Raw genomic sequence first — 24,704 nt, forward strand, 5'->3', positions numbered from 1 at the left:
TTCAATTGCGTAAAATAGTATTACTTTGGCTCATGTTTGCATAAAATGTGGAGTTTATTGAAAAACACTTAATTTTGAATCCAGACATTTATGCAATAAATCAATGCTATTAGAAAGACTTCTGGCCTCTGGTATAGAAATCTGCACATACATTATTCAGTATAAACATAGGGGATTAAAATGTCTTTTTACAACAATATTTGCAACTGTTTTTTTTTTTTTGTTTTTTTTTTTTAATTGAACACATGTCCTGATTTTTTTGTGAAAGTTTATCTTAAACTTTCGTCATTGTAGCATGGTAGATTTCTACATGGCACTTAGGAAAATGATACTATTTGATAAGTGCGTGTATAATATAACGAATAATGCATTACGAGCAATACTGCTTTGCTCCAAGAGCAGTACACACTTACCGACTAAGATACTTTTTTTTCATTCTTGCTGACCTAAAGATTAAAAATTTCGATTTTGTCAGTGTCAACTGCGAATCACAAATGCAAGTATAGTGTGTCACTGTTTTAATATGGAAATGATAAGTGAAGTAATTGACCATGCACGTTTGCATTTATACCTACATATACAAAGGCAGGGGATTTCCGGTAGATTTATACGTGAAGCGCAAAGGGTTCTTGGGGACTTCGTCTCCGTGCCGTTCTGTTTGAAAACTTAAAATTTCTGGATCCGCCCATGTCATGTATGACGAAGATGGACTACAGGTATCAGAGTCGATATCTAATCGCGTCTTACGAACATTATACCTGGTAAATTTACTTTTAAGTAAACACAACGTACCGTAATATTGTTCTAATAAGATGTTATGTACTACCGTGTGTATACTATTTACAATAATTACAGTGCTGAAATTAATCGAAAATACTTTACGAGCAAAACGGTTAAAAAACTTGACCAAAAGGCATGTGCTAATAACTGGATGTGACAGTGGGTTTGGATTCGCGTTAGTGCAGCAGTTGGACAAGTTAGGTGTCCCTGTTTTTGCTGCATGTTTGACCGAGTTGGGAGAACTTAACATCAAAGAAACGTGCTCGTCAAGGGTGACAACACTTTGTTTAGACGTTACAAATGAGGATTCCATAGAAGATGCCGTTAGGATAGTCAAATCAAAGCTTGACGGGCAAGGTTAGTAGGACATTGAAATACAATGCTAACACGATTTTACGTTAGTAAAGTTTAATTGCCTCAAATCTACTGAGATAAGATATAAGTTACAGGCCGACCTAATGGAAAATTCCAATGATAATGGAAAGGAAAGAGTATTAAAACTGAGAACTTTATATGAAGCATGATAGTCGTAGCAATCTATATCATAAATTACCAAACTTGTAATACTTCAAAATCATTGAAAACAAAGTGTATTTAATTTAATGGCATGTGCTCAAGTCTACTAATCTTTGAAAAACAAGTTTTCTTTATTTATGTATATGATGCAGGGTGAACCTTTGACATCCATAACAGTCTGAAATACCCAAATGGAGTGACCTAACTTAATTGATTTGATTGTAGCATTGAATTTGTTTCGAGTGAGGAAACACGAAATACATAATCTTATATTGGTTTTCCAGTATCATATTGTCTAGCAGTCCCTCGATTAATATAACAAGCTCTTTTGTTGATATACATTTCCAAGGGTTATGGGATGATATGTATAAATCAAAGTACTCGCGTACTGAATCAATTAATATCGATCGGTTGAATTTTTACGCATCAAATAATCATCAAATTGCAAAAATATGGTATAAAAGCGGGGGTAAAAGGAAAGTACGGTGATCGAAATTCAAACGTATCTTTACACAAGCTTATTGTTGTAAATAGTAAATATTGAAAGATAATGCCAATCCATCAACAAAATTTGGGGAGTGTAAAAACAACATCTTTTGTACAAACAATTCCACCAGGCTGAAATTCGAATTTTTCCATGTATTTCATGATCTAAATGTTATCATCTATTCAGACAGACGGATGGAATGAACTCTTTGATTTATTTTTAAATTCACCATTCTGATTACGAAGGACATTTAATAAACACACAACAAAATTCGTGATGCATATGAACGATGACTATTTATAGTCTCGAAGGGTTTCATTTCTAGCTAAACATCAAATGGTTTATTACGCGTCTAAGAATACTGCATTTGTAGGCAACTTAAATATTTACACATCGACATAAAAGAACGATTGGTTTATTTGAGTAAATGCATAGAATTAAACAGGTAGCGGTGAGGTTAGATCGCTGTTTATACAAACCAAATTCTTCGTCATATTTAGTTCGCAGTAAAAGTGGTTCGTTGGGTTTGTATATTGGCGTACATAACATAGAATTAAGTGTGATATGTTAGAAATACCTATAAAGTGAACCTAACTATCTGCATTTGAACCTTAATGGGGTATGCCAGTGGGACTATTTTCCTGCGGTAGTTAATTTCAGATGCTTACAGGCTTTACAAATCTAAAGGCTCTGGCGACTGCTGTATCAATTCTGATTTTCTATCTAAATTGACAAAAAGAAAACCTTCTGATATTCTGTTAGTAAATTAAAATGTTTTGTATCTTTTTCCATCAGGATTGTGGGGACTAATCAATAATGCAGGACTACAAATCATCAGTGCCCCACTGGAACTGCAAAACAAGTTTGCCATCGAGAAAACTTTACAAGTTAATCTTCTGGGTGTTATTTACGTTACAAAGGCATTTCTTCCGTTACTTCGTCAGAGTAGAGGACGGATAGTCACGGTATCTAGTGACGCTGCTTTTATATCCTGGCCATGTCGTTCTGTGTACAATATAACAAAAGTCGGGGTGGAGTCTCTTGCTGGTTGTATAAGGTAATATAGTAGAATAAGACATTTTTCTGTTATATGAGGCAATAGTGTACAGAGAATTTATAAAGTTGTTGGTTGAGCGTTAAATAGAAGACTATGGTGGGTGGGTATGTAAGAAAATGATCGGAAGAACAGAAAAGACCATTTTAACGAAACAAATTTGGATCTTCCATGTGTTTTTCATCCCGATGTAACCTAAAATGATAAGATATTTCAGTCGGAACCCGGTAAATAAAGGAGATGCAAAATGGCGATCTTTACATATGTACTTGATTAATGACAGAAACCGCGCCATATACTGTATTCAACACCTTTATTGAGATCAACATAAATATTTTTATTTTAGAAAAGAGATGTATCATGTTGGTGTAACCTCACACTGTGTAGAACCAGGTGCTTTTAAGACGAAAATTATCGACATAGATGAGATGTGCTCAACTCTTCAAAAAGCGTATGATAATGCAGAAACCGAGGTCAGAGAGTTCTACGGTGAATGTTGGTTAGGAAAATGTAAGTACAATATGTACATGTATTACTAAATTTATCATTTAACTCCACGAAATCAATGATTATGTACTAAATGTAATAAGGTCGATAATAAAAAGCACTTCATTTTCTTGTGTAAAAAGCATGCCATTTTTAGAGAAGCTTTATATTTAGACTTATATTTATATTGGACCTCAATTGTCTTCTAAACACTAATAAATCCTAGAAATGAAGTAGATACCAAAATCATTTGTATTATCACCCAATCCTCTTTTTCCAAGTATAACTGATTGACCATGTTAAGATAATTTCTCCTTTTGTCTTTATTTGTTTGTATTTATGTTTATATATTGGGATTGAATATCTTGACATTGTATGTGGAAGACACCGATTTTATTGATTTTCTAAATAAATAGTTAAGTCTCGTTATAAAAAAACGTTACTTTGATTGGCTTAAATAACGTATGGTTTCGGGGCCCGATGACTTGACAAACTTCCTATTCCAAATCAAGCATGGAATCGAACTAAAATACCTCAAACCAGTCAACCCGAATGACATGACAAGTGTGATAAGTATAAAAACCGACGGAAGGTATAAGACTTAGTGCTCATGTATAGAAACAATTACTGACTTTTAAAACTGATTAATATCAGGGTGACTGAATTGCCATCGAAATGCATAGACGTAGCGTACGGTGTTGGTGTCATTTTTGGTAACGTCGAAATCGGCAAAATTTGACGTCTTTTTTATATTGAGACGTATATCGTTCTATAATCGTTACATGTGAAAAGAAGTGTGCTTTTTTATATTTTTTTACATAAAATAACACACACGACATATCTTATTATTTAATTATCCGATTCGATATAAATATTTCGGGAGTTTTGGTCAATTGAAATGATCAGATTACATCCTGATATGGTAAATAATTAGGCATCAACCATTTAAAAATTAAAGAACCTTCGTGAGTGCGCTCACACACACCACGCGTCCCCATGTTGGATACTCAAGTAAATTTGTTTGTAAGAGAAATACATGTAGAAGGACCCCGATAAAAAGGAATAAGAGTGTTTTTAGGCTTCAGACCTTTATCTTCTAACTATATTCTGTTACTCAGAATGGTAGTTACAAACTCCAGACAGTGTTTTCTTTGAGTTTTAGTCAATCGAAAGTAAATATCATCGTAGCGGCACAAAACGTACACTGGACCTGTAACTTATCATGGTGAACTTGTATACCAAAAAAATCATGTCATAATCTGCAAGCGTTTAGAAAAAAGTCCGACAAACGATTATATATGTGAATCTAGCTAAGTTCAAGGCCCGTAATTTTGGTAAAAAATCCTCGGAGCGTAACCAACTACAAACTAGTCCTGTAACTTAGTATTAACTATACTAAATTCATCATCTTATCAGTAAAAACAATATATAATATTGCCGTATGTCCAGACAGGGCTAGAAGGACACCGGAGTTAATTATGCAAGTCATAATAAGACAGTTTAACAATATAAAAATAGACAAAATGTAATGACTCATTACAATGAAACCAATAGGCATTAAATAAAAGCAAAACACCTCAATCATGTGTAATACCAAAAGGAAATTCTGTCTTTAATGATCCCGCCGGCCAGGAAAAACCAACCACTATTACCAAAATGTGGAAAGAAAATGTTGGAAATCTGTGTCCAAAACCCAATGCTCGGAAGACCGTCTCAAGAGAAATACTTTGGACAGTATTTGTTTCAAATATGACATCAAAGGGAAAATAAATGTACAAAACATAGAACATAAAACATAATGAAACTTGACACTACGACTGTCAGGGAGAAACTGACTAAATCCTTGAGTGTCATGACAAACATCAGACGCACCTTTAATACAAATATTTCCCGCTATTCGATGAAACGCGGGAAAATTTCATCATGTTGAACTTCTGTACTAAAAATCATGTCAATATATGCAAACGTTTAGAAAAAAAAATCCGGAAAACTGTTATTTCTGTAAATTTTGCTAAGTTCAAGGCCCGTAATTTCGGTAAAAATCATCGGAGCAGAACGAAAGTTAAACATGACCTGTAACGAATCATGGTGAACTTATATACTATAAGTCATGTTAATATCTGCAAGCGTTTGTGTTTGTTTGTTGGGGTTTAACGTCCGAACAGCAATATTTCAGCTATATTCAGACGATGAACATGAAATTGAGGATAAAATGAACATAAAAATATGATGAAATGAAAAAGGGATGGGACACAAGGACAATGGGGTCGACAAATTTTGATTGCCACTGGAAATAGGGAGAGGTGGGTAGGGTCGGGCAATTTAACCTCCTGTGGCGGAGCCCTATGGTTCCTACTCCGGGAGAATACCACAGTAGGGTTCTTTAACGTGCGAGGAACATGGCATCTTTCCCAACACGGTGCACCACTATGGTTTGCGGTCAGGTTTTCCGTATTATAGCCTGACAACCCCAGCATGTAACAAGCCAGGGGTACCCCATTCAACCACCTGGGGCACACATCCCAGTTACTCTGTGGGCAGAGCGCCCTAACCACCGGCTAGGGTTCTGAGCACTATTTAGTCGCCTTTTACGACAAGCTTAGCGCTGCTGCAGGCCTATTCTTTTAACACCCGGACCTGCACGGGTGGCAAGCCAATAGGAAAAAAAGTCCAAAAAACTGTTGACGGACTGACGGACGGGCAAAACATTATACCCTTCGCACCCACTCTCCCCGGGGAATCATATTGTGAAAGAGTATAAAGTGAATTTTTCCTTTTTGGTTTTATATCTCTAATGTAGATGTATGTTGGTATTTCCGAATACGTATATTCGTTTCGGAATTTTATAAGGTCTGTTGCTAAACATAACACATTGCTAAAAATTTCGAGAAAACAAAACCTTGGAAAATCTCCCTCTTTTAGAAAATTTGAGAGCGAAATCTCCCGTTTTTATTATACGACGAAAGCAACTTGCGGTCATATAATGTTATGGAGCAGTCGTCCTCCGCGTCGTCGTCGTCTTGATCTGGGGACACTCTGTTTCCGTGCGATGACTTTAGTTGTGGTTGACGAATTGTTCTGAAATGTTGATATGATTTTACCAAATACTAAGAAAATTCCTATTTAATTTGGATTTTGTTGCCCCTGCCGCTTTAGAAAAAGGGACCAAAAAGGGTAAAACTACGTATTTTATAAACCCATGTAGATTGTTTTTTCTTTTTTTTTTTTCGATTTTAAATATTCTATTTTTAAAGTGTTCTTTATTTAATTCGGCTAAACAAATGTACTGCAGATTTTAAATGTTTGGGACCGTTTTCAAGTTAAAAGGGGTCAAAGTTGGGCATCGCATGAAAACATTTTCTTGTTTTTTTTTTGTTTTTTTTTTGTTTTTTTTTGGGGGGGCGGGGGGGGTCCGATTTCGAAATTTTCTATATCATTGGATTCTTCATTGGATTCCTCATTAATAATCCTACCTGCATTTTTCAATCAGATTTCGGATATCTCTTAGGGTTTTGAGTTATCAGGGGTCAAAAAGGCCATACCAGAATAAATAATTTTTTTTGGTTTTGTATTTAGTCCGAAAAAACATTTTTGCAATGTTTGTACAGCTTATTATATCTTATAGCTAAAATAATTGTCAGGAGGTAATTAGACGATCATGAAATACGTTTATTTTACAATATTTCACAAGCGAATGTGCAAGCGCATTTTTAAGTATGTGAAGAAATCGATTCAATTAACACCATTTGCCTTTTTGAACAATTCGTTCGAATTTCGCATGGTGTACGCGTGAATAAATAAAATATACAAATTTTAGATGTTGTGACATTTTGGTTAGACACAGACAAAATGCTGCGCTTAGATACATGTTCAACCAAGTACCATTATTTTTAGAATGTACTATCTGCAGCTGATATACATGTAAAATTCAAAATTTCATAGTTATTAGTTCACTCAAAGCTAACGAAAAAAGCTTTTGATAAAGACTGGGTAGCACGCAACGTGTAGAAAACGCCGGGAAAAAGACAACGAGACATCACAACATACGTGCGTATTTATCTACTATCAGACAGTAAAACTCATTGCTTTTTTAGAATAAACATGATATTCTGAATATTTATACAGTCCCTTAAGCGTGAATATACTTTGGTAAAAATACTATTCGTGACATAATTGATATACGGACAAAAAGGCTTTTAACAAAAAGACTGATTGACCATTTAATATATATTTTCATTGGGGTTATGTAATAAATTGTTAATATAGTTAATAAAAGTCACGATTAAAAAAAGCTGTTCGAATAACTTGAAAAAAATGTCTAACATTTTGTCTTCAAATCAGTTTCTTTCCATTTTTGGAATGTCCACATCAAAGGGAAGATATTTGTGATATTGTAATACGCCTTGATCTTATCATTACGTCATGAAAAATATGACATCTAACTGCTCTTTCCAAAAAAGTTGGTTTTATCAAAATACGCCAAGAAACAACTTAGATATATTGGTGAAATGGGAAGCAAGCATTTCATAATGTTACCCGTCCACATATGAAAATGGACGTTCATGTAATCGAATAATGCTTTCCCTCCACAATTAACGGCTTCTTATAAAGATTTATTATTGTAATCCTAAAACAACAACCATTTTCGAACATTTTAATATCTATATTGCCTTTGATAACTCCACATTCTAATAGCAATATTTCGGTCTTCGTAACCAGCCCCGGTTCAATCGAATGTGACACCAACAACGCACGCAACGTCATATTTAACTTATAATAGACAATATTCCAATTTAGGAAACCCGGAATTATTTCCGAATTATACGGCCCTACTGGACAAAATCTGGTACCAAAATACTCGTATAACAAAACTTTTGTCTGAAACGTTGGCCTTCTAAAGCGATCCTTATCGACGCTAATTTTCTGTTGTAGAAAGTATGTGTATTGTTTGGTTAAAGAAATTAATTTTCCACTTAAAATCTATCAACATCGATATTCCGCGTGAATTTCTCCTTGCTCTTTGTTTGGTGACCTGTCATTCATTAACGGGAGTTGGGGGAGTATGAATCAATATTTTCCCCAAAATTTTGAATATCGTATATAGTGACCTTATGAACTTAATTTCTTAAGCTGGAATTGAATGTAAACGGGTTTCTTTAACCATGCAAATATTTGTTAGAAAATGAATTTTATTTTTTCCTTTTTTTATAGGGAAAAAGACGTATCGAGGAGTCCGTCAAAATCCGGATCTATCACCAGTTACTAATGCAATTGAGCATGCGTTATTTTCACGGTATCCAAAATATCGGTATCGTTGTGGTCGGGACTGTAGGTTTCAATTGTGGCCTATGTCACTACTTCCAGACTGGTTTCAAGACTGGTACTATGCAATGCCAGCTCCAGACGGAGCAAGGTGCTGATTAAATATTTTCCTAAAATCATGTGTAACTCTCTCTCTCAAACATTAATTTACAAACGAATATAATGGTTTCTTTGTTTTTTCCATGAACATATCAAACTAAGTGCAAAAGCTGGATAGAAATGTAAATAAATGTAGTTTTGTTGACCTGCATCCGTCACTATCATTCAATCAACTCTTGATTGGTGAACAGGAAGAATCGAGTACATCCACCATGGGGTTAAAGCAATCAAGCTTATTACAATTTGATTAGCTAATTATCAAGTGGGCGTTCTAAAAGTATAAATGTTATTCTAACATACAATGATATTTCCATATTTAAAACACCTGGAGCAAAGTGACACGAATTTGCTTTGTGAAAATGCAAATACACAGGAACCATCTTTCATTTCTTAATTAAAACTGTCTTTCATGCTTAAGTTTTGTGTGTAAATAAAAAAATCGCGAATTCGTCACAAAATACCATGGAAAGTGTCATTTCAATGATTAGACATCGCAGTTCCGTCATATACCCGTTTTTAATGTGGTACAACAGACATATCATAGGGAATATTACGTCGAAAATAGGTTTTCCGAAAGCTGATTGAAAAAATAAAACTGTGTTTATCAGTTGTATAAAATATAATGCTCTTCTTTCGCCTTCTGTGTGTTTGTCAGACAAACGTCCTTTTATTTGGTCGCATAGGAATGATAGGCATATTACTGGCTATCTACCGTATCCCGGAATTGCCCTATTGCACCTGAACATTTTTTATGTGTGAATACAAGTTGTTTGGGCGACCTGTCGGATCTAGAATGAAATGAAATTTGCTGTCTTTAACCAAACACAGAATGTACTGATAGGTTTTCACAGATTCAAACAGATAAATAAGTGACTTTCTTAACTTTCCTTTGTCCAAAGTTACAAATGTTTGAAGTACCTTTCGCCTAAATCGGCTTCTGTGCTTTTTGTTCTTCCAAATGTAGACTTTCTAGTTTTTCGGTTGTGTATTTTACTGCATACCGAAGTCTGACTTGTGAATTCCCATGTGATGCTGTATTCTGTTCTCCAGTAATGCATACGAAAATGCATGCAAAATTGTCTCATCTGATTTTATTTGAAATATCAGAGCGGTAATTAACATCAACATTGTTATAAGCTATTATCTTTTTCACATGATATTATTATGAAAGATAATAGATAGTACGAATGATTTATTTCACTAGTCTTCCTAAGAATCGGGTAGATTTATGAAATTTAGATAAAACTGCATTCCAATACATACGTATACACATTTTTTTCCCTAATGACGTACGTCATTCAATGTTTGCGTCCATGTTATTTTTACCGCCCGTTGTACATTTCCTAAACGATATACGCGTGAACGCTTTAGACAAAGACTAACCATCCTTTTCACACTTTCAAAAAATAACTTTGGACATTCACTATTAATACAGGGTCATCACATGTCTTTCTGTTTAATATCTTTTATCAAAGGCGAATTGAGTTGGGATGCTCATCAACTTGATTTAAAAAAATACATGTAGTTTCGCATGTTTAATAAACACGAAAACACATAGAAAGGAGTATAATTCAATAAATAACTATGCGAATTTGTTTTGTAATATTGCGTCATTAAAGAAAGTAAAACTAGTGAAAAGAGATTCTAGTTTTTGAGAGCGTTAATTGTTGTATTATCAACTACATTCGGTATACTTAAGCCCAGATAAAAAAACATCATTACCCGGTTTGTGCATGTAAAATCAGGAGCACAAAAATAGCATCATGGCAGCTTCATTCTCGTATTCATGCAATTGAGAACCACACCAGCCTAGGAAACATTAGCTAGCATCGATGATTAAATACAAATCGAATCTTAGCTATTTCCAAGATAGGAACTTTTAAAACAAAGCACTCGAAAGTTAAGGACGTAATCAGCTTAGCTTATCAATACCAGACAAATCGCACCAAATACGTTTCGGACCATAGTAACCCTCAGTTCTTAACCAAAGCCGGCAATTTCGGTCCATACATATTTCAGACCATGACAATAGGAGAATGCATGATAAGGACAATAAAAACCGTACATCCTAACAAATTTTACCATTTTTTAAGTTGATAATAACAGCACTGACAGAAATTATAGAAGGACTTAGCAGTTTGAATTCATGTTTCTTTGGGAGCGTTTAAGGTTTTACCTTCCTGGTATTAATCAATGAAAACATAACATGAGATGTTCTGGCTCCGATTCTGTAAAACACAATATATACAATCTTGCTGATTACCACTTTGTTTAAATTCCACAGTATACCTTCTCTTTTCGAAGACTTTAAAATGTTGCCTGATCGTTAGTATGACTTGTACTTCAGGTTCAGTTGTTTCCTTGACGTTGTATAGTAATATTGTTTTAGCAGTGATTATGATAACATATTTACTTTTCTGCTAAGTCTCTCAGGTAGTCACAAGTACTAGTAATACAGTATGTATTGACGTGAATATTCATTTACTGCTGACCTTTTTTGCATAATTTTTACTGTTCTATTTTCATGATTTTTGTAATGTGTAGAATTGGTTTTGTGGTAGCTCTCTGCAAGTTAAGTAAGAAATAAATCACGGAAACTCAATTTTATCATTGTTTAACCACAGGCTGGCCATTTGTGTCGCATTGTTATAAATAACGACATAAATGGCCAGCCCGTGGTAAAACAATGATAAAATGGAGTTCCCCTGATTTACTTCGATTCTAATATGACTACTTTCCTCATATTTTTAATAGGCACAGCCTATGTGTTTCACGAAATGATGGTCACGTGTTTATAACTTTTTTTACCATGGCTGTAGTCTAAAGAACATTGATGTTTGTTTGTTGGGGTTTAACGCTCGAGCAGCAATATTTCAGCTATATTCAGGCGTGAACGTGAAGTGGATGATAAAATGAACATGAAATGATGATGAAATGAAAAATGAGATGGGACACAAGGATAATGGGGTCAACAAATTTTGATTGCCACTGGAAATAGGGAGAGGTGGGTAGGATCGGGCAATTTAGCCTCCTGTGGCGGAGCCCTACGGTTCCTACTTCGGAAGAATACCACAGTTGGGTTTTTTAACGTGCGAGGAACGTGGCATCTTTCCCAACACGATGCACCAATATGGTTTGCGGTCAGATTTTCCATATTATAGCCTGACAACCCCAGCATGTAACACACCAGGGGTACCCTATTCCACCACTTGGGGTACACAACCCAGCTGCTCTGTGGGCAGAGCGCCCTAGCCCCTGGCTAAGGATCTGGGCACTATTTAGTCACCTTTTACAAGCTTGGCGCTGCTGCAGGCCTATTCTTTTGACACCCGGACCTGCACGGGTCTAAAGAACTTTAAAGCACGGCATATTAGAACTATAGTTTGTTTACAAATGTATCACTTTCACTGAAAAAAGTTCGTTGCTACGCACTGACGGGTCCGGTCTACAATTACCAAAGCATGCATTGTGTACCTTTTATACACGTTCGTCTTTTGGGGTAAATAAGACTTTTTTGTATATGGCTTGCTATAATCACAAATTAAAAAACAAATTGAATAAGAATGTCAAAAACCAAATCGGTCTTCACACTTCTTCTCTAAGATGACTACTGTTAAATTTCAACTTCCCTTTGATATTCAAAAATATTTTAATATAATGTTAAAAAGGTGTACTGATTAACAGATTTGTCTGCCCTTTACTTTTTACCTGGCATTTCTGGTCTTATATTCAATGTTATGCTATTAGAAAATAGTGCAATCACACCTACACAGCCATGGTTTTTATGGCCATGCTTCATCGGCTGCATAAGTTTTGAAAAAACAAGAACTGGTACTGGATGCCTGATTTTGCATGATATGAATCAAGCTTATCTCATTATTTTGTATTATAACATAATTTTTAAGCATGTAGGAACTTTCCGATTATTTTTTCAAAGTAACATTTGAGTTTGTAATTGTCCCAAGATACTTTATAGCGTTTGTACCTCCGCCTGGACTTCATATTAAATTTTAATTTACATTGAGGCTTTGATAGATAGATACCAAGAATAAATAGAACCAAGAGAGATAAAGTCATGCAAACCTTTGCCTGTTGATTAAACATTCAAAATGTTTACTGAATTTATTGATACTCGGCATTTCGTTTTCTTATGAATAAATAATGAAATTCAATGTTTTGTTCGATGACATGCCAAACAATCAAGTTGACCGACCGGAAACCAGTACAAAAAAAGTTATTTCAGTCCAAGTCACTGTAACATTTGAATTACAAACGAATTTTTGCTTCTTAATCAAATATAAGCACTTGTATATACCACACAAGTGTTTGATAAAGCTATACCTCTCAGATTGTGTAATAAAACGCACCATAAACCACAATCAGAAGTGTTTATGAAGACTATTAGAGTGCACCTTCTCTAATTTATACCTAATAATAGATAATAATTGAAACTCAATCGAAGAGCACTCTCAAGCGTTTGTATACTAATACTTCCAGTCGGGTGATTAATTGTAGCCAAAAATTGTTTTGAAAGGCGCTGAGATCCTCATAAACCATAATTTCTGTGAAATCAAAAGAATGTTTTGATATTTGATGATATTCATGGTTAATTTACCGCCAGAATTCTAACGTGTAAATGTACTTTTTGGAACTACCTGTTGGAAGCACTTGTTACAAGTATACAGTTATTAAATGGGTTGGATGCAATAAACCAGAATATTTGTCCTGAGGTACTGAGAATGATCAAGTGTTCTAGGTTACAGACCACCAATTCAACCAATGAGCATTTGGAACGTAGGCAAAAATAGTCCTACGCAGAAATTACCCCTGTTCCTCATAGTGCTGTGAAAAAAGTTCTCATCTTATTTAAAAAATTTAAACAGTTTCTGAAAGGAAAAACATTTCTGTACATTTTATAGGTGCATTTTGCTTCTTGTGATGTGAAGCCTAATCTCCATAATGATTTTTAAATATACCCCTATCTTGTGAAAACACTTGGATGTTCCATGCTATTTATAGACCCTTCACTTCCGGTGACAAGTACTGCACTGCAAGTCTGCTAACCCCACATGTCATTCTGAGGATTGTGAGCTGACATATGTAGAATCATGCTGATATATAGTCCTCTGCAGGTTAAAGTTAAGGTAAAGTCCAGAGAAGCCATTGAATATTGTGAAATTAGCATAGAAGCCTATGGGAAGTGGAATTAGTGGTTTTTAGCCTCTATTGCAAGAGGCCAACGGCCGAGTGCAATAGAACAAGTGATCATTCTCAGTACCAAAGGACAAATGTTCTGGTCTATTGCATCCAACCCATTTAAAAACTGTTTTATTACCTAATTTGTCTATGAGATTTAATAAAGAATGGAAATGGGGAATATGTCAAAGAGACAACCATTCGACCAGGAATAGAAAATTGACCGCTCCATGTTTACGAATTGGCAGACGAGAGTCACATCTACGTTTTTAAACACGAGTTTTTTTGTGTGTAAATTCCAATTCAATGAAGCAAGAAACGGGTGTACATGTAGGCCCCACCCATTCGGCTCAAATAATCTATTGGCCTACTTCGTTCGATGCTCACCTCGCGTAGCATTAGATTCTTGAAAGTCTTGAAGTATTAACATACTTTTAAGTTGCCAAGCACAAGTCGTGCATTAATTTAGAAGATAAGGCGTCGACTATGTGGTCGTAGTTAGGGTTCGGTTGTTCAAACCTTTATCTGCTGGACAAATACATTTCCACTGGATTGCACTAGACTTGTCCAGTGGACATCTTTTGTACACTGGCAGCGGATAAATACTTTCAACAGTCTTAATTAGTGGTCTTCCATGTCTTTCTGTGGGCTATAGATCATTTGTTCAGTAAATAGAGCCAATATAATCTATCATATGTTCTGGCCCAGAGAATGAAACATTACCCTTTTAACTTTTCATACAAAAACCTCTTGGACTTCATCACATTAGAACCAAACTTTATTCTATACCTCTCACTCTACTACACTCCCTTTACAAAACAAGTCTTGACACTCCTGTTTCTGACCCCACTTCATCATTATACAGACTTGTTGCCATCATTTTGGATATTGGTTTCCACAGACTCTTTAAACCAGTTTGTGTGAAAAGTCAAGATGAAGAAAAACGATCATTTCTTCAACTACCGTTTGTCAACAAAGGTATAGATGCAATTAATTTGACTAACATCCTCCATCACAAAAACGTTACCAACAAAATTCCCCCATATTTCAAAGACAAATCCATACCAATTATTTCATATTCCTATACTTCACCCATCGCATCCAAAATTTTCAATTATAAAAGGCTATTGCAGAACCTCGAGATTGAGGACTTCAAGGCTAAACCACCTGACTGTTCTTGCAAAACCTCTCCATTCAAATATGGTCCTTCTGGTCACGTCGTTACGGGAGATTTAACCATTATCGAAAACGAATCTCTGCGTAATATCCTTTCTAAAGGTCCCAAGTACCGTGAACCACGCTCCATAAATTGGAATTATAACTTTAAAGTTCTTATGGATGCCGTCGAGGACTATGCAAGAAAATGGATAAAACGAGAACAAGAAGACATTGATTCTCTGTCAGAGTGGTTGAAGGCCGTGAGGTCTTTAATTTTGAAACGAATGAAAGTTTTAAGTAGGTCAATGAGTGCCAAGGCTACATCAGTTTTCAAAGACCCCGATGTAGCAAAAACATTGTCTACTATACATGACAAATATGTCGTAACAGCAGACAAAGCTCAAAACAACATTGTTTTTGTCTGCAAAACGTTTTATATCCAATGTTTATTATCAGAGGTAGACGTAGAAAATAATAGCAGTGATAAGACCTACACTGCTACCACTCTTTCCAAGGAAGAGATTGTGGAAAACCATAAATCTGTGCTATCCTCTTTTGGTCTCTCTACCAAGGACGATGATTGTGATTTACCGTCTATGTACTGGATTCCTAAACTTCACAAGAATCCATACAAACAACGTTTCATAGCTGGGTCTGCAAAATGTACCACCAATCCTCTTTCAAAACTTTTAACTTCTATACTCACAACTGTCAAAGAGGGTCTACAGTCCTACCACAACACTTGTTACTCCCGTAGTGGTATTAATTCAATGTGGATCCTGAAAAATTCAAAAGATCTTTTGGACACAATCAGTTGAAGACTATTATCTGAATATACTAGTTTTCAATACTGTATACTTCTATTCCCCATACTCAGTTAAAATCCCGACTTAAAAACATTATACATCGTTGTTTTTCAAAAAAAGATGGTATACCTAGATACAAATATATAGTTCTTGGTAGAGATTCCTCATACTTTGTAAGAAATAATTCCAAATCATCTTCCAAATATACAGAGAAAGATGTTTACAAAATGCTGGAAATTTTAATCGACAACATATTTGTCCAGTGTGGTGGACGTGTTTTTCAACAAACGGTCGGTCGGCATTCCAATGGGAACAAATTGTGCTCCTTTACTAGCTGACCTATTCCTTCACTCTTATGAGGCTGACTTTATAGCTGATCTGATAAAAAAGAAAGAATATTGTTTGGCTAGATCCTTCAATCTCAGTTTCCGCTATATAGATGACGTGTTATCTTTAAACAATCCTAATTTCGGGGATTTGATACATCGCATTTACCCAAAAGAACTTGAGATAAAAGATACTACAGACACTGTGAAGTCAGCCTCATATCTTGACCTACACTTAGAAATCGATGGTAAAGGAAAACTTGACCAAACTTTACGACAAACGTGATGACTTTTCATTCAGAATTGTCAACTTTCCTTTCATCTGTGGCAACATCCCTTCGGCTCCTGCGTATGGAGTGTTTATATCACAACTCATACGTTATGCCAGAGCTTGCCGAAACTACGCAGACTTTTTGTATCGCGCTAGAACTCTAACAAATATGCTTCTGGAACAGGGTTATGTTGCTACAAGATTGAAGTTATCACTACAGAAGTTTTATGGTCGTCATCATGAACTCGTGGATCGTTATGGTGTATCCATCAGCACCATGAAAACTGATTTATTCAATGGGTCATAGTTTTCCTTTCCTCGTTTGTCTACCCCGGACTTGACTTTTTATGAGCAACTCGGCGGGTGTTTCTAGAAAAGCAGAGGACGCTTACCCTACCGGTGCACCTGGTCCATGCTCCCAGTTTTTAGTGGAGTCCGAGTTGCTCATTTACTTTTGTTACTTTGTATGTATGATTTTATTACTTTATGTTCTTTGTTGTGTATGTCTGTTTTCCATGTCTGGTCTTTGTCCCTGTATCACATTCTTTTGATTACCGCTATAACCTTGGTTCCCTTGATTACTCTTATTTAACAATGGGCATGTTGTTTGTCATTATAAGCAATAAGTTCAATAACTACTATCAATTATAGTAAGTGACAATGACCTATGAATGATCCAGTTGTTTGGAACTCACCGCCCGGTTGGTATGAATAAATCTCCAACCTAGATTTCGTTTTTAACTAGGATTGTAAACTTATTTTACATTCGTATAAATACATAACTGACATTCAATTTTCACCAAGTATAAATACATAACTGACATTCAATTTTCACCAAATACAAAATTTATAACAGTCTAATTGCCCTCTCCAAGTAAAAAAAGAGGGTGACCTCCCTCATGGACATATGAAAGAACCATATCTTTATACGTCTTAATACCTGTAAAATATTGTAATTGACGCTTCGAATGATAAACCAATTAAATTCCTTGCATGTACAGACAATCTAATTGTTTTTGACAAAAATAAACATGTGCAACAGTTTGTTACTTCAGCCGTAATACTATGTACTTTTGTTTATTTTCTTTTTGGAACACGTGGTTAAGTCTGAATTCAAACATCAAAAGGTACTTCTAAAATAGCAAGATATTTAACTGAATTGAGAAAGAAACGCATCTGATGTAGCAAAAATAGTTGGCAGCTTTTATATGATTTTGCATTAAAAACCCGTATCACTCCAGTAATCGGTTTATCATTTCCTGCTTTGATTGATAAAATTGAAATGTTCGTTTGCATTCCACACGTTCTGATGTCTTAATCCAGTTTCAACCGATTTAGCTATTTAAGTAACTAACAAATTATTTTGTTTCTTTTTGTTGAACGTTTTAGAACCATGCACAACCTAGTAACTTGAAATTATTGGCCTGTCTGTATTAGTAAAATGTTAAAGACTGGTCGCAATGCACATTGTCATGCATGTGCTCTTAAGAAGTGAAACTACTGGGAAAACATGTTTTGGGGGATACCTTGCCATACCATCAGGAGGTGTGTCATGAAAGCGGAAGCCAAAAATAATTTGGAGAAATTTTCTTTGCGAGTTAAGAAAAAAACAATGAAGTTTGAATTCTTAGTCCAAATGCGCTTTTTCTAGATCACTCCTTGTAGTTTACGCATACGTGTATGAAGTAGTTTGCTCACTTTTCGTTGTCTTTCACTTTTCATGTGAAAGAACGAGACCAGCATCGAGTTTTGAAACACTGTTCGAAAAATAAGAACTTTGTGCAAGCCCTGCAACACAGTTTGATGTGTATATACGACAAAAAAACGAATACAGTGAAACGCAAGGAATGCACCAGCGTATAACCTAAATACAAAGAAGTAAATACTTTCAGAGATCACCAAAAGGTCTCCAACAAGTGTAAACACACCTTAACGTAAGATCTAGTGTAAATAATAGCAACATCTGTCTGTCTGTCCACGTACCTTGAAAATGCAACTCCATCTAAACCGCTCAATGGAATTTCGTGAAACTTTGTACGAAGATTATGCATTAAATTCAGACTATACTTATTACCTGATGTTACGTGAAGAAGATAATCAAAATTAAAGGTTTTATGTGGCTTTTATCCTCGCAATATTAGTCTGCGTTATTGACACACACTTAAAATGAACCTTTATTTTTATATGCAAATGTTTATCATGCCTTTTGGAATTGAAACAACTATGCATACTTATTCTCTTAAATAATTGAAATGTGAGATTTTTGTCCATATTAGAGGATGTCCGGTATATCTATGTGTTCTTAGAAATACACGTCTACAAAGTTGGGACAGTATAGACGTTCTGTTTTTGGCTCGTTCTCCACATTTTTGGTTTAGGTTTGCGGGAAAATATTTTTCTCAGAGGATTCAGTCACTTAGATTCATCAAGAATATCAGTATACGTGTGCCCCATTTTTAGGACCATTACTAAAAAATTACAAATAAATTCAACGTGAATTAGTACGTGCTATGTTGACACACTTCTTTTTAAAGAAATGTCTTTACTTGCATATAACTGTATATATAATCCGTGTCGATATATTTAACTAGGACATCCAGTTGAAAAATTATGTGTTCGAAGACATCATCGTAATTTCTCTAATCATTATAAACCAATATCGCAAATACCGTTTAACCTCTTACAAGTATCTGACCTAAAAGGTAAGATGTATAATTGATAAAATTCGAAACTAAGTCTTACAATGCAAAATCTCCAAGATACAATTTGAATTCCAAAGTTCTGCTTAGTCCATCACCAACACTCTTTTTCATCATTAGAATATGAACAATGCGTTTTTCTTACCACTAATTGATTTCTAAGTAGATCTTTTCACCAATAAATAATGTTTAATAAATCTTTTTTCCACACAAATTGTCTTGCTGTAGGTTGAAAAAAAAAATCTTGAAGGTGTCTTACTTTATCTCAGAACTATAATTAGAGGTACAATGTACCAACAAGGAAACAAGACACATGACTCTTCTTAGATTTTCTTAAAGAATAAAAGATTTCCGAGAATTTCAGTCCATCTATGAAAACTGTTTCTCTAACCCTGCATGCAATTCAGACACATGGTCAGTATAATTGACTATTTTGGGCAGACGTCATCTCAGACGTAAATACACACAGTAGTACCAAAGTCTTCGACTTTAATTTTTAAAATTAATACAAGAGCATGAACTGTCGAGTCGATTTTTATAGAAACTAACCACTTTATCGTTTAAAAAAAACATGACGATGTTATTCCAAGTCCGTATTAACTCGACAAAATATATGCTACTACGGTGGCGAATTCAGAGATTTAGGTATGGATACCCCAAAAAAGTTCTTGTTAGGATCACCGGTGAGGAAAATTTTGAAATGTTAAACCTCAAATCCTGCATCCTCAGGGTATCTTGAACAATTTGTCAACAATTTTTAAAAAATAGCAATTTTCTGAGGGGGCCTGGGCCCCCCGAATCCGCCACTGAATTTACAGATTTTATATCCATCGAAAAGTAGAAAATATCACATCTTAAAAAGTAGCTAGAATGTCTACATCTCAATATAAACATTCATCGTAACTCATTATAAATGACCTAATTCTGGTAGAGAAGTTCAAGGTAACCACTTGCACACAAATTAGATGCATTAGCTGCAGCTAAGTCAGTTCCTCACTAATGCCCTGAAGATAAGCCTGGCTATATGATGTCAAAACCAATCACATTTCATTCATAATCTTCTTATGCATTTGTATGTAAACTCGCTTGTACTTGTCATCTTGTATAAAAACGAAGCATTAGTAACGCGTAAGACGAACTCTACCGCCAACCCTCTTAGCTCGTGCGTTAAAAGCATACCTCAAATAATATATTTTGACGTTTGTTTTTCTGTTGCCAAAAATATCAAAGCTTACATTTTTTGTACACCTGCAAGATCTGTGGAAAAGCTGTAGTGATCTGGTTTTCGGATCATTTTCCTGTGGTTTACGCCTACATTAAACGTAGTGGAACTATCATAATATCTCTGTGGTACATGTAGCTGAATCTCGTTAATTGTCATGCTATTTTGTGCATACCTGTTCCATGAATAACAAGGCAACCTACATGTAGGTTCAAAATACAACGATAATAAGTATAGTGAATATGTCAAAGAGACAATAACCCCACCGGGGCAAAAATGTCAGCCCTAGGCCACTCATTGATCTTCAATGAATGACGAGGAAACCCTCACACAACAGGGCAGGCTGCAGCTGCCCCCAAAACACCATTATACACAGGTATATACGGCTATAGAGTTGCCCCTATGTACTCAAGTAACATAAAATAAACTAAAGGTGAAAGCGAATCAATACATACAGAGGCCGGAAATTTCTTATTTGGAACAGGCGCAAAAAATGCGACAGGGTTAAAGTACATGTACTTTGACCTGATCACAACTCTTCCCTTTAAAAATTTTGCCACTGTCGAAATAATATTTCACAATTAAACCCATTAAAACATTCAATTTAAGGTCTGAGTCCCTTGTTACAACGGAAATAAAGAATCTGAATATAAACTACAAAAATGTACACAAACTGAGGAATACTAGAAATTAACTGACATGCCAGCTCCAGAGAAAATTAAACCTGCAAAAAGTTATGTCCCCATCCTATGTAATACGGGTTTAAAACCATCCATCTATCATGAATTAATTACTGACAACTGTATTGAGCCAATATTTATTCAAAACACGTCTGTACTTACTAGGGCGTGTGTAAGGAGTATAGATATATTAAGTAAGGTTCGGTCATTCATTTCTCCTCCGCATATCCATCTGAATGGTTCGGAGAGTCGGGAATAAAGTCGAAAGGTCTCACATTCCCCGATCTGAGTATAGAACCACGCTCCAATCGTATTCAAATGTACAAACTGTATAAATACACTTGGCAGTATTATACTTCCCTGTAAAACTCATTAAGTTTTAGGCTTATATTTCAAAGAACTGTCAAACTCATCTTCAATTTCCTCTGAGATTTCCTGTACGACTTTAAAAGTAGGACATTAAAAAAGGTCCGATTCCTTAAAGATAATCCTTCACACCAATGCTCAAGTCGGAAATAAAAGACGGAAGCATTAATTAAGAAAATCAAACAAAAGGGCTTATGAACTATTCAAAAGCATGATTCCAACTCCCGAAGGACTCACCCTGGAAAATACATAAAGTTTTTTTTTCTTCTGGAGGAACCGTATATCTTTTGATATTCTTGTTGATACATTTTTGTATATGGAACAGTTTACGAACTGTTTTGATCTTTGTGATAAAAATTTTTCCACAAACAGACTAAACATTTACCTAGCACACACAGCACAAAATAAAATCTTAAAACAAAGCAACTAGTTTGCTTTTTCTTCTACAGAAATATTACGCAGATAAAATATCAACCGGAGCGGTTTCTCATCTCCAAATTCATATTCTATGTCATAATGTTCTAAAACCTAATTTGCTGATCAATTCAATATCTTAAATGGTTATATGAAGTGTAAAATTAAGAGAATGAATAATTGGGGTTCAACAGGATACGGATTTACAGTATTTGATTTGTTGTTTTATTGCACTAGTAGAATAAATGTCCGTCTACAATGTTTAATTTTCGTCCTATATTGCTACAACTTAAAGTCTCAATGGTTCTTTCGAACACATAAAACGGGACAAATCATTTGTAGCTTCTCATATTGACCACGTTTGATCTTTCTATATTGGCAAGTTTTAGCCTTTTGTCTTTATAGTTCCAGATGTGCCATGAAACGGAATTAGTTACATTTGATCATAACACTAACCATCTCAGAAAATGGAAACTGCTTTTAAATTCTCTTATTACCTGAGAGTCATTTTCTTTCCTAGAGATTAAGGAATGGTTTCTTTAAGAACCAGGCAGCAAAGTTAGAAACCAGCTACATACTCTTATAGTATTTCTGTCTGCTATTTTTTTTTTCAATTCGAACATTAGTTTGTTACTTGTGCAAAACGTTTTATAATACCAGACTGTTGTAATTTCTGATAATTAAAAAGCTCCTGCCTGGTCCGTATGATTTTGACATTAATGTCTTAAATAAGACTTAAGTACGTTTTGCCCGATTCTTTTCACTACTATCATTTTCGGACTCATAGTCTGAGTCACCCTTAAAAGCAAAGGTTGGGTTATCATCACTGCTTATCTTGCTAGATACCATGTCCCTTCTTAAAAAACGATCGGTATTGCTAAGTTCATGCCAATAACACAGTACAAAGCAACTTGAGTGCCAAACAAATATATATTTTTCTCTTGATGAAATAATCCATCAACATTAGACATCAGAACGCCCCTATGCAAAAGAAAAAAAAACTGAACGCACGTGTTTGAAGCTCTACACAATTCTGTTTACAAACAAAATATATGTCTTACTTACCAAATCCAGGCGCTACAATATTTAATAAACACAGAATGATAGCTCCTGCAGGGTGCATCCTCGGTATGGCATTATAAAGAGGTCCATGTTTTTCATTAATTTCAATAATATCACTGTCTCTCCGGTCCCTTTCCATTTTGATTGGAACTCCTTTTTTAGAATCACTATTCAATGTTCCGTCTGCATTTGAAGATCCCATCTTGGTTATCTATTCTTTGAAAAACTTTCTTTTATTTTAAAATTCCTTCTTCAATTAGTACAACGGAAACTCATTACCAAGAAACTCCTGTAAGGAGTTGATTAAGTTGTCATCGTGTTTATGGTTGAGGCAAATCAGTAATATAATGTGTATACAGAAGATTAGAAGAAACTCCTAAGTTTTTATATTGATATAGATATTAATGTTGCTTCGAGAATACACATCTCTTTAGCATTCCAGCAGTTCTGGCACGCTGTAAAATATTGACTTGCCTCTACCTCCTGCAAGCTGCAAAAACGCCGCGTATGTTTGGGGAGTTTACAAAGGGTCAATGGTTTTAAACCTAGAAGTATCGTGATAAAGAAGTCATTATTATTCATTAAAACCTCATTGATTCGGTTATTATTCAGTTCAAAATCAGCTAGATTTGATCTTGCGAAATGACTCTGTGATAGCAGCCATCCATCTGGAGAGTGGAAATTACGGAGATCACGTTTTGAATGTATATAATGCCTAACTTCCAGTTTCATTTTGTTTTCTGGTCATTCCTGTTAGATTTGTAATCAAATTTAATTCACGTTTGCAAACTAAGCGTCCAATATATTTAACTGTATACTGTAAATGTTGCCATGATATGTCAGTATCTACCTACAGTAATACTAGAACGACAATCCTAAACGTATCTCAGTTAGAAGTTTAAAAAATGAAATGTTTGCTATAACAATGACATCGAAATATGAATAATTTCAGTGGCGTAGCTACTTTGTACCCAAAGACGGACGTGTGCACAAATTAAAAGCGCGGAAAAAACAAAAGAAAGAAAGGAAAAGGAAAGTGAAGAAAAGAAAAAGAAATGAAAAAATATCTCCTTTGGTTCTAAATATGAAATCTTAAAAATAACTGTATAGGCACTGAAACATTTCTTTAATATAACGCCAAAAAGATCCCCTTTTTCGACATTACTGGATCTACCCCCAAAGTTTACTGCTGCCACACCCTTTTGTACTTGCTGCGCTATTATACGCCCACCTCGTTCGTCCCAATTTTCTCAGTTTGTACATTTAAAAAGCAATAATTGAACAACTCTGAGTCAGTGGATGTTCTAGCATGCTGAAAAGCATGGCCTTTTGGGTTGCTTGAAGTTGACTTGAATGCAAAGTCTATGGCATTTGATTAAGGTGTGTGTTCCATTATTCATTGGTTTTATTCTTAGCTTTCGTTTCTTTGTCTTTTACATAGCTGTAATATATTTTGTTTTTGATTGGAGAAAAAAACAACTTTTGATTGTCGATTCACGGGAAATACCAAGGGAATTAACTCTAGTCCATCTCCAACAATGTATTAATCGTGTGCAGTGCTGTTAACATATATTTACAAGATGAATAATTAGAACATTGTATACATAATGCTTGTTATTATTTTGTTTCTGTTTAATTAATCATATAAATTGTCATTCCTATTATCCACATCAAAACCAAAAAAAAGAACGAATATTCAACACGCGGAAATAAGTTATTTACAACCCCTTCAGAACGCGTTCGAATAAATTTTGTACGAA

General features: G+C 35.0%; 2 protein-coding genes across 2 annotated transcripts in view; one reads left to right on the forward strand and one right to left on the reverse strand.

Moving 5' to 3' along the window:
• Positions 1-23,441, reverse strand: part of LOC148624767 (protein stum homolog) — a 42,890-nt gene extending 19,449 nt beyond the window's left edge. The window contains exon 1 of the mRNA XM_088567648.1: positions 22,948-23,441. Coding sequence (XP_088423774.1) covers positions 22,948-23,146 — 199 coding nt within the window. The 5' untranslated portion in view covers positions 23,147-23,441. The remainder of the gene's footprint in view (positions 1-22,947) is intronic.
• On the forward strand, positions 677-8,764 carry LOC148624768 (retinol dehydrogenase 16-like). Its single transcript, XM_088567645.1, has 4 exons — positions 677-1,137; positions 2,579-2,840; positions 3,184-3,347; positions 8,535-8,764. The coding sequence occupies exons 1-4, from the start codon at positions 813-815 to the stop codon at positions 8,741-8,743; spliced, it is 960 nt and encodes a 319-aa protein (XP_088423771.1). The 5' UTR covers positions 677-812; the 3' UTR covers positions 8,744-8,764.
• Positions 23,442-24,704: the final 1,263 nt, after the last annotated feature.

Source organism: Perna viridis, chromosome 2, assembly GCF_037379345.1.
Source record: "Perna viridis isolate PV_CMFRI_1.1 ecotype Kerala chromosome 2, ASM3737934v1, whole genome shotgun sequence".
NCBI classification, from domain to species: Eukaryota; Metazoa; Mollusca; class Bivalvia; order Mytilida; family Mytilidae; genus Perna; species Perna viridis.

Bases quoted from the DNA above. Each gene is read 5' to 3' on its own strand.
- LOC148624768 (XM_088567645.1), top strand. From the start codon at position 813: ATGTTATGTACTACCGTGTGTATACTATTTACAATAATTACAGTGCTG. The intron at 2,841-3,183 runs GTAATATAGTAG...TTTTTATTTTAG, and splicing joins TCTCTTGCTGGTTGTATAAG to AAAAGAGATGTATCATGTTG. The intron at 3,348-8,534 runs GTAAGTACAATA...CTTTTTTTATAG, and splicing joins TGAATGTTGGTTAGGAAAAT to GGAAAAAGACGTATCGAGGA.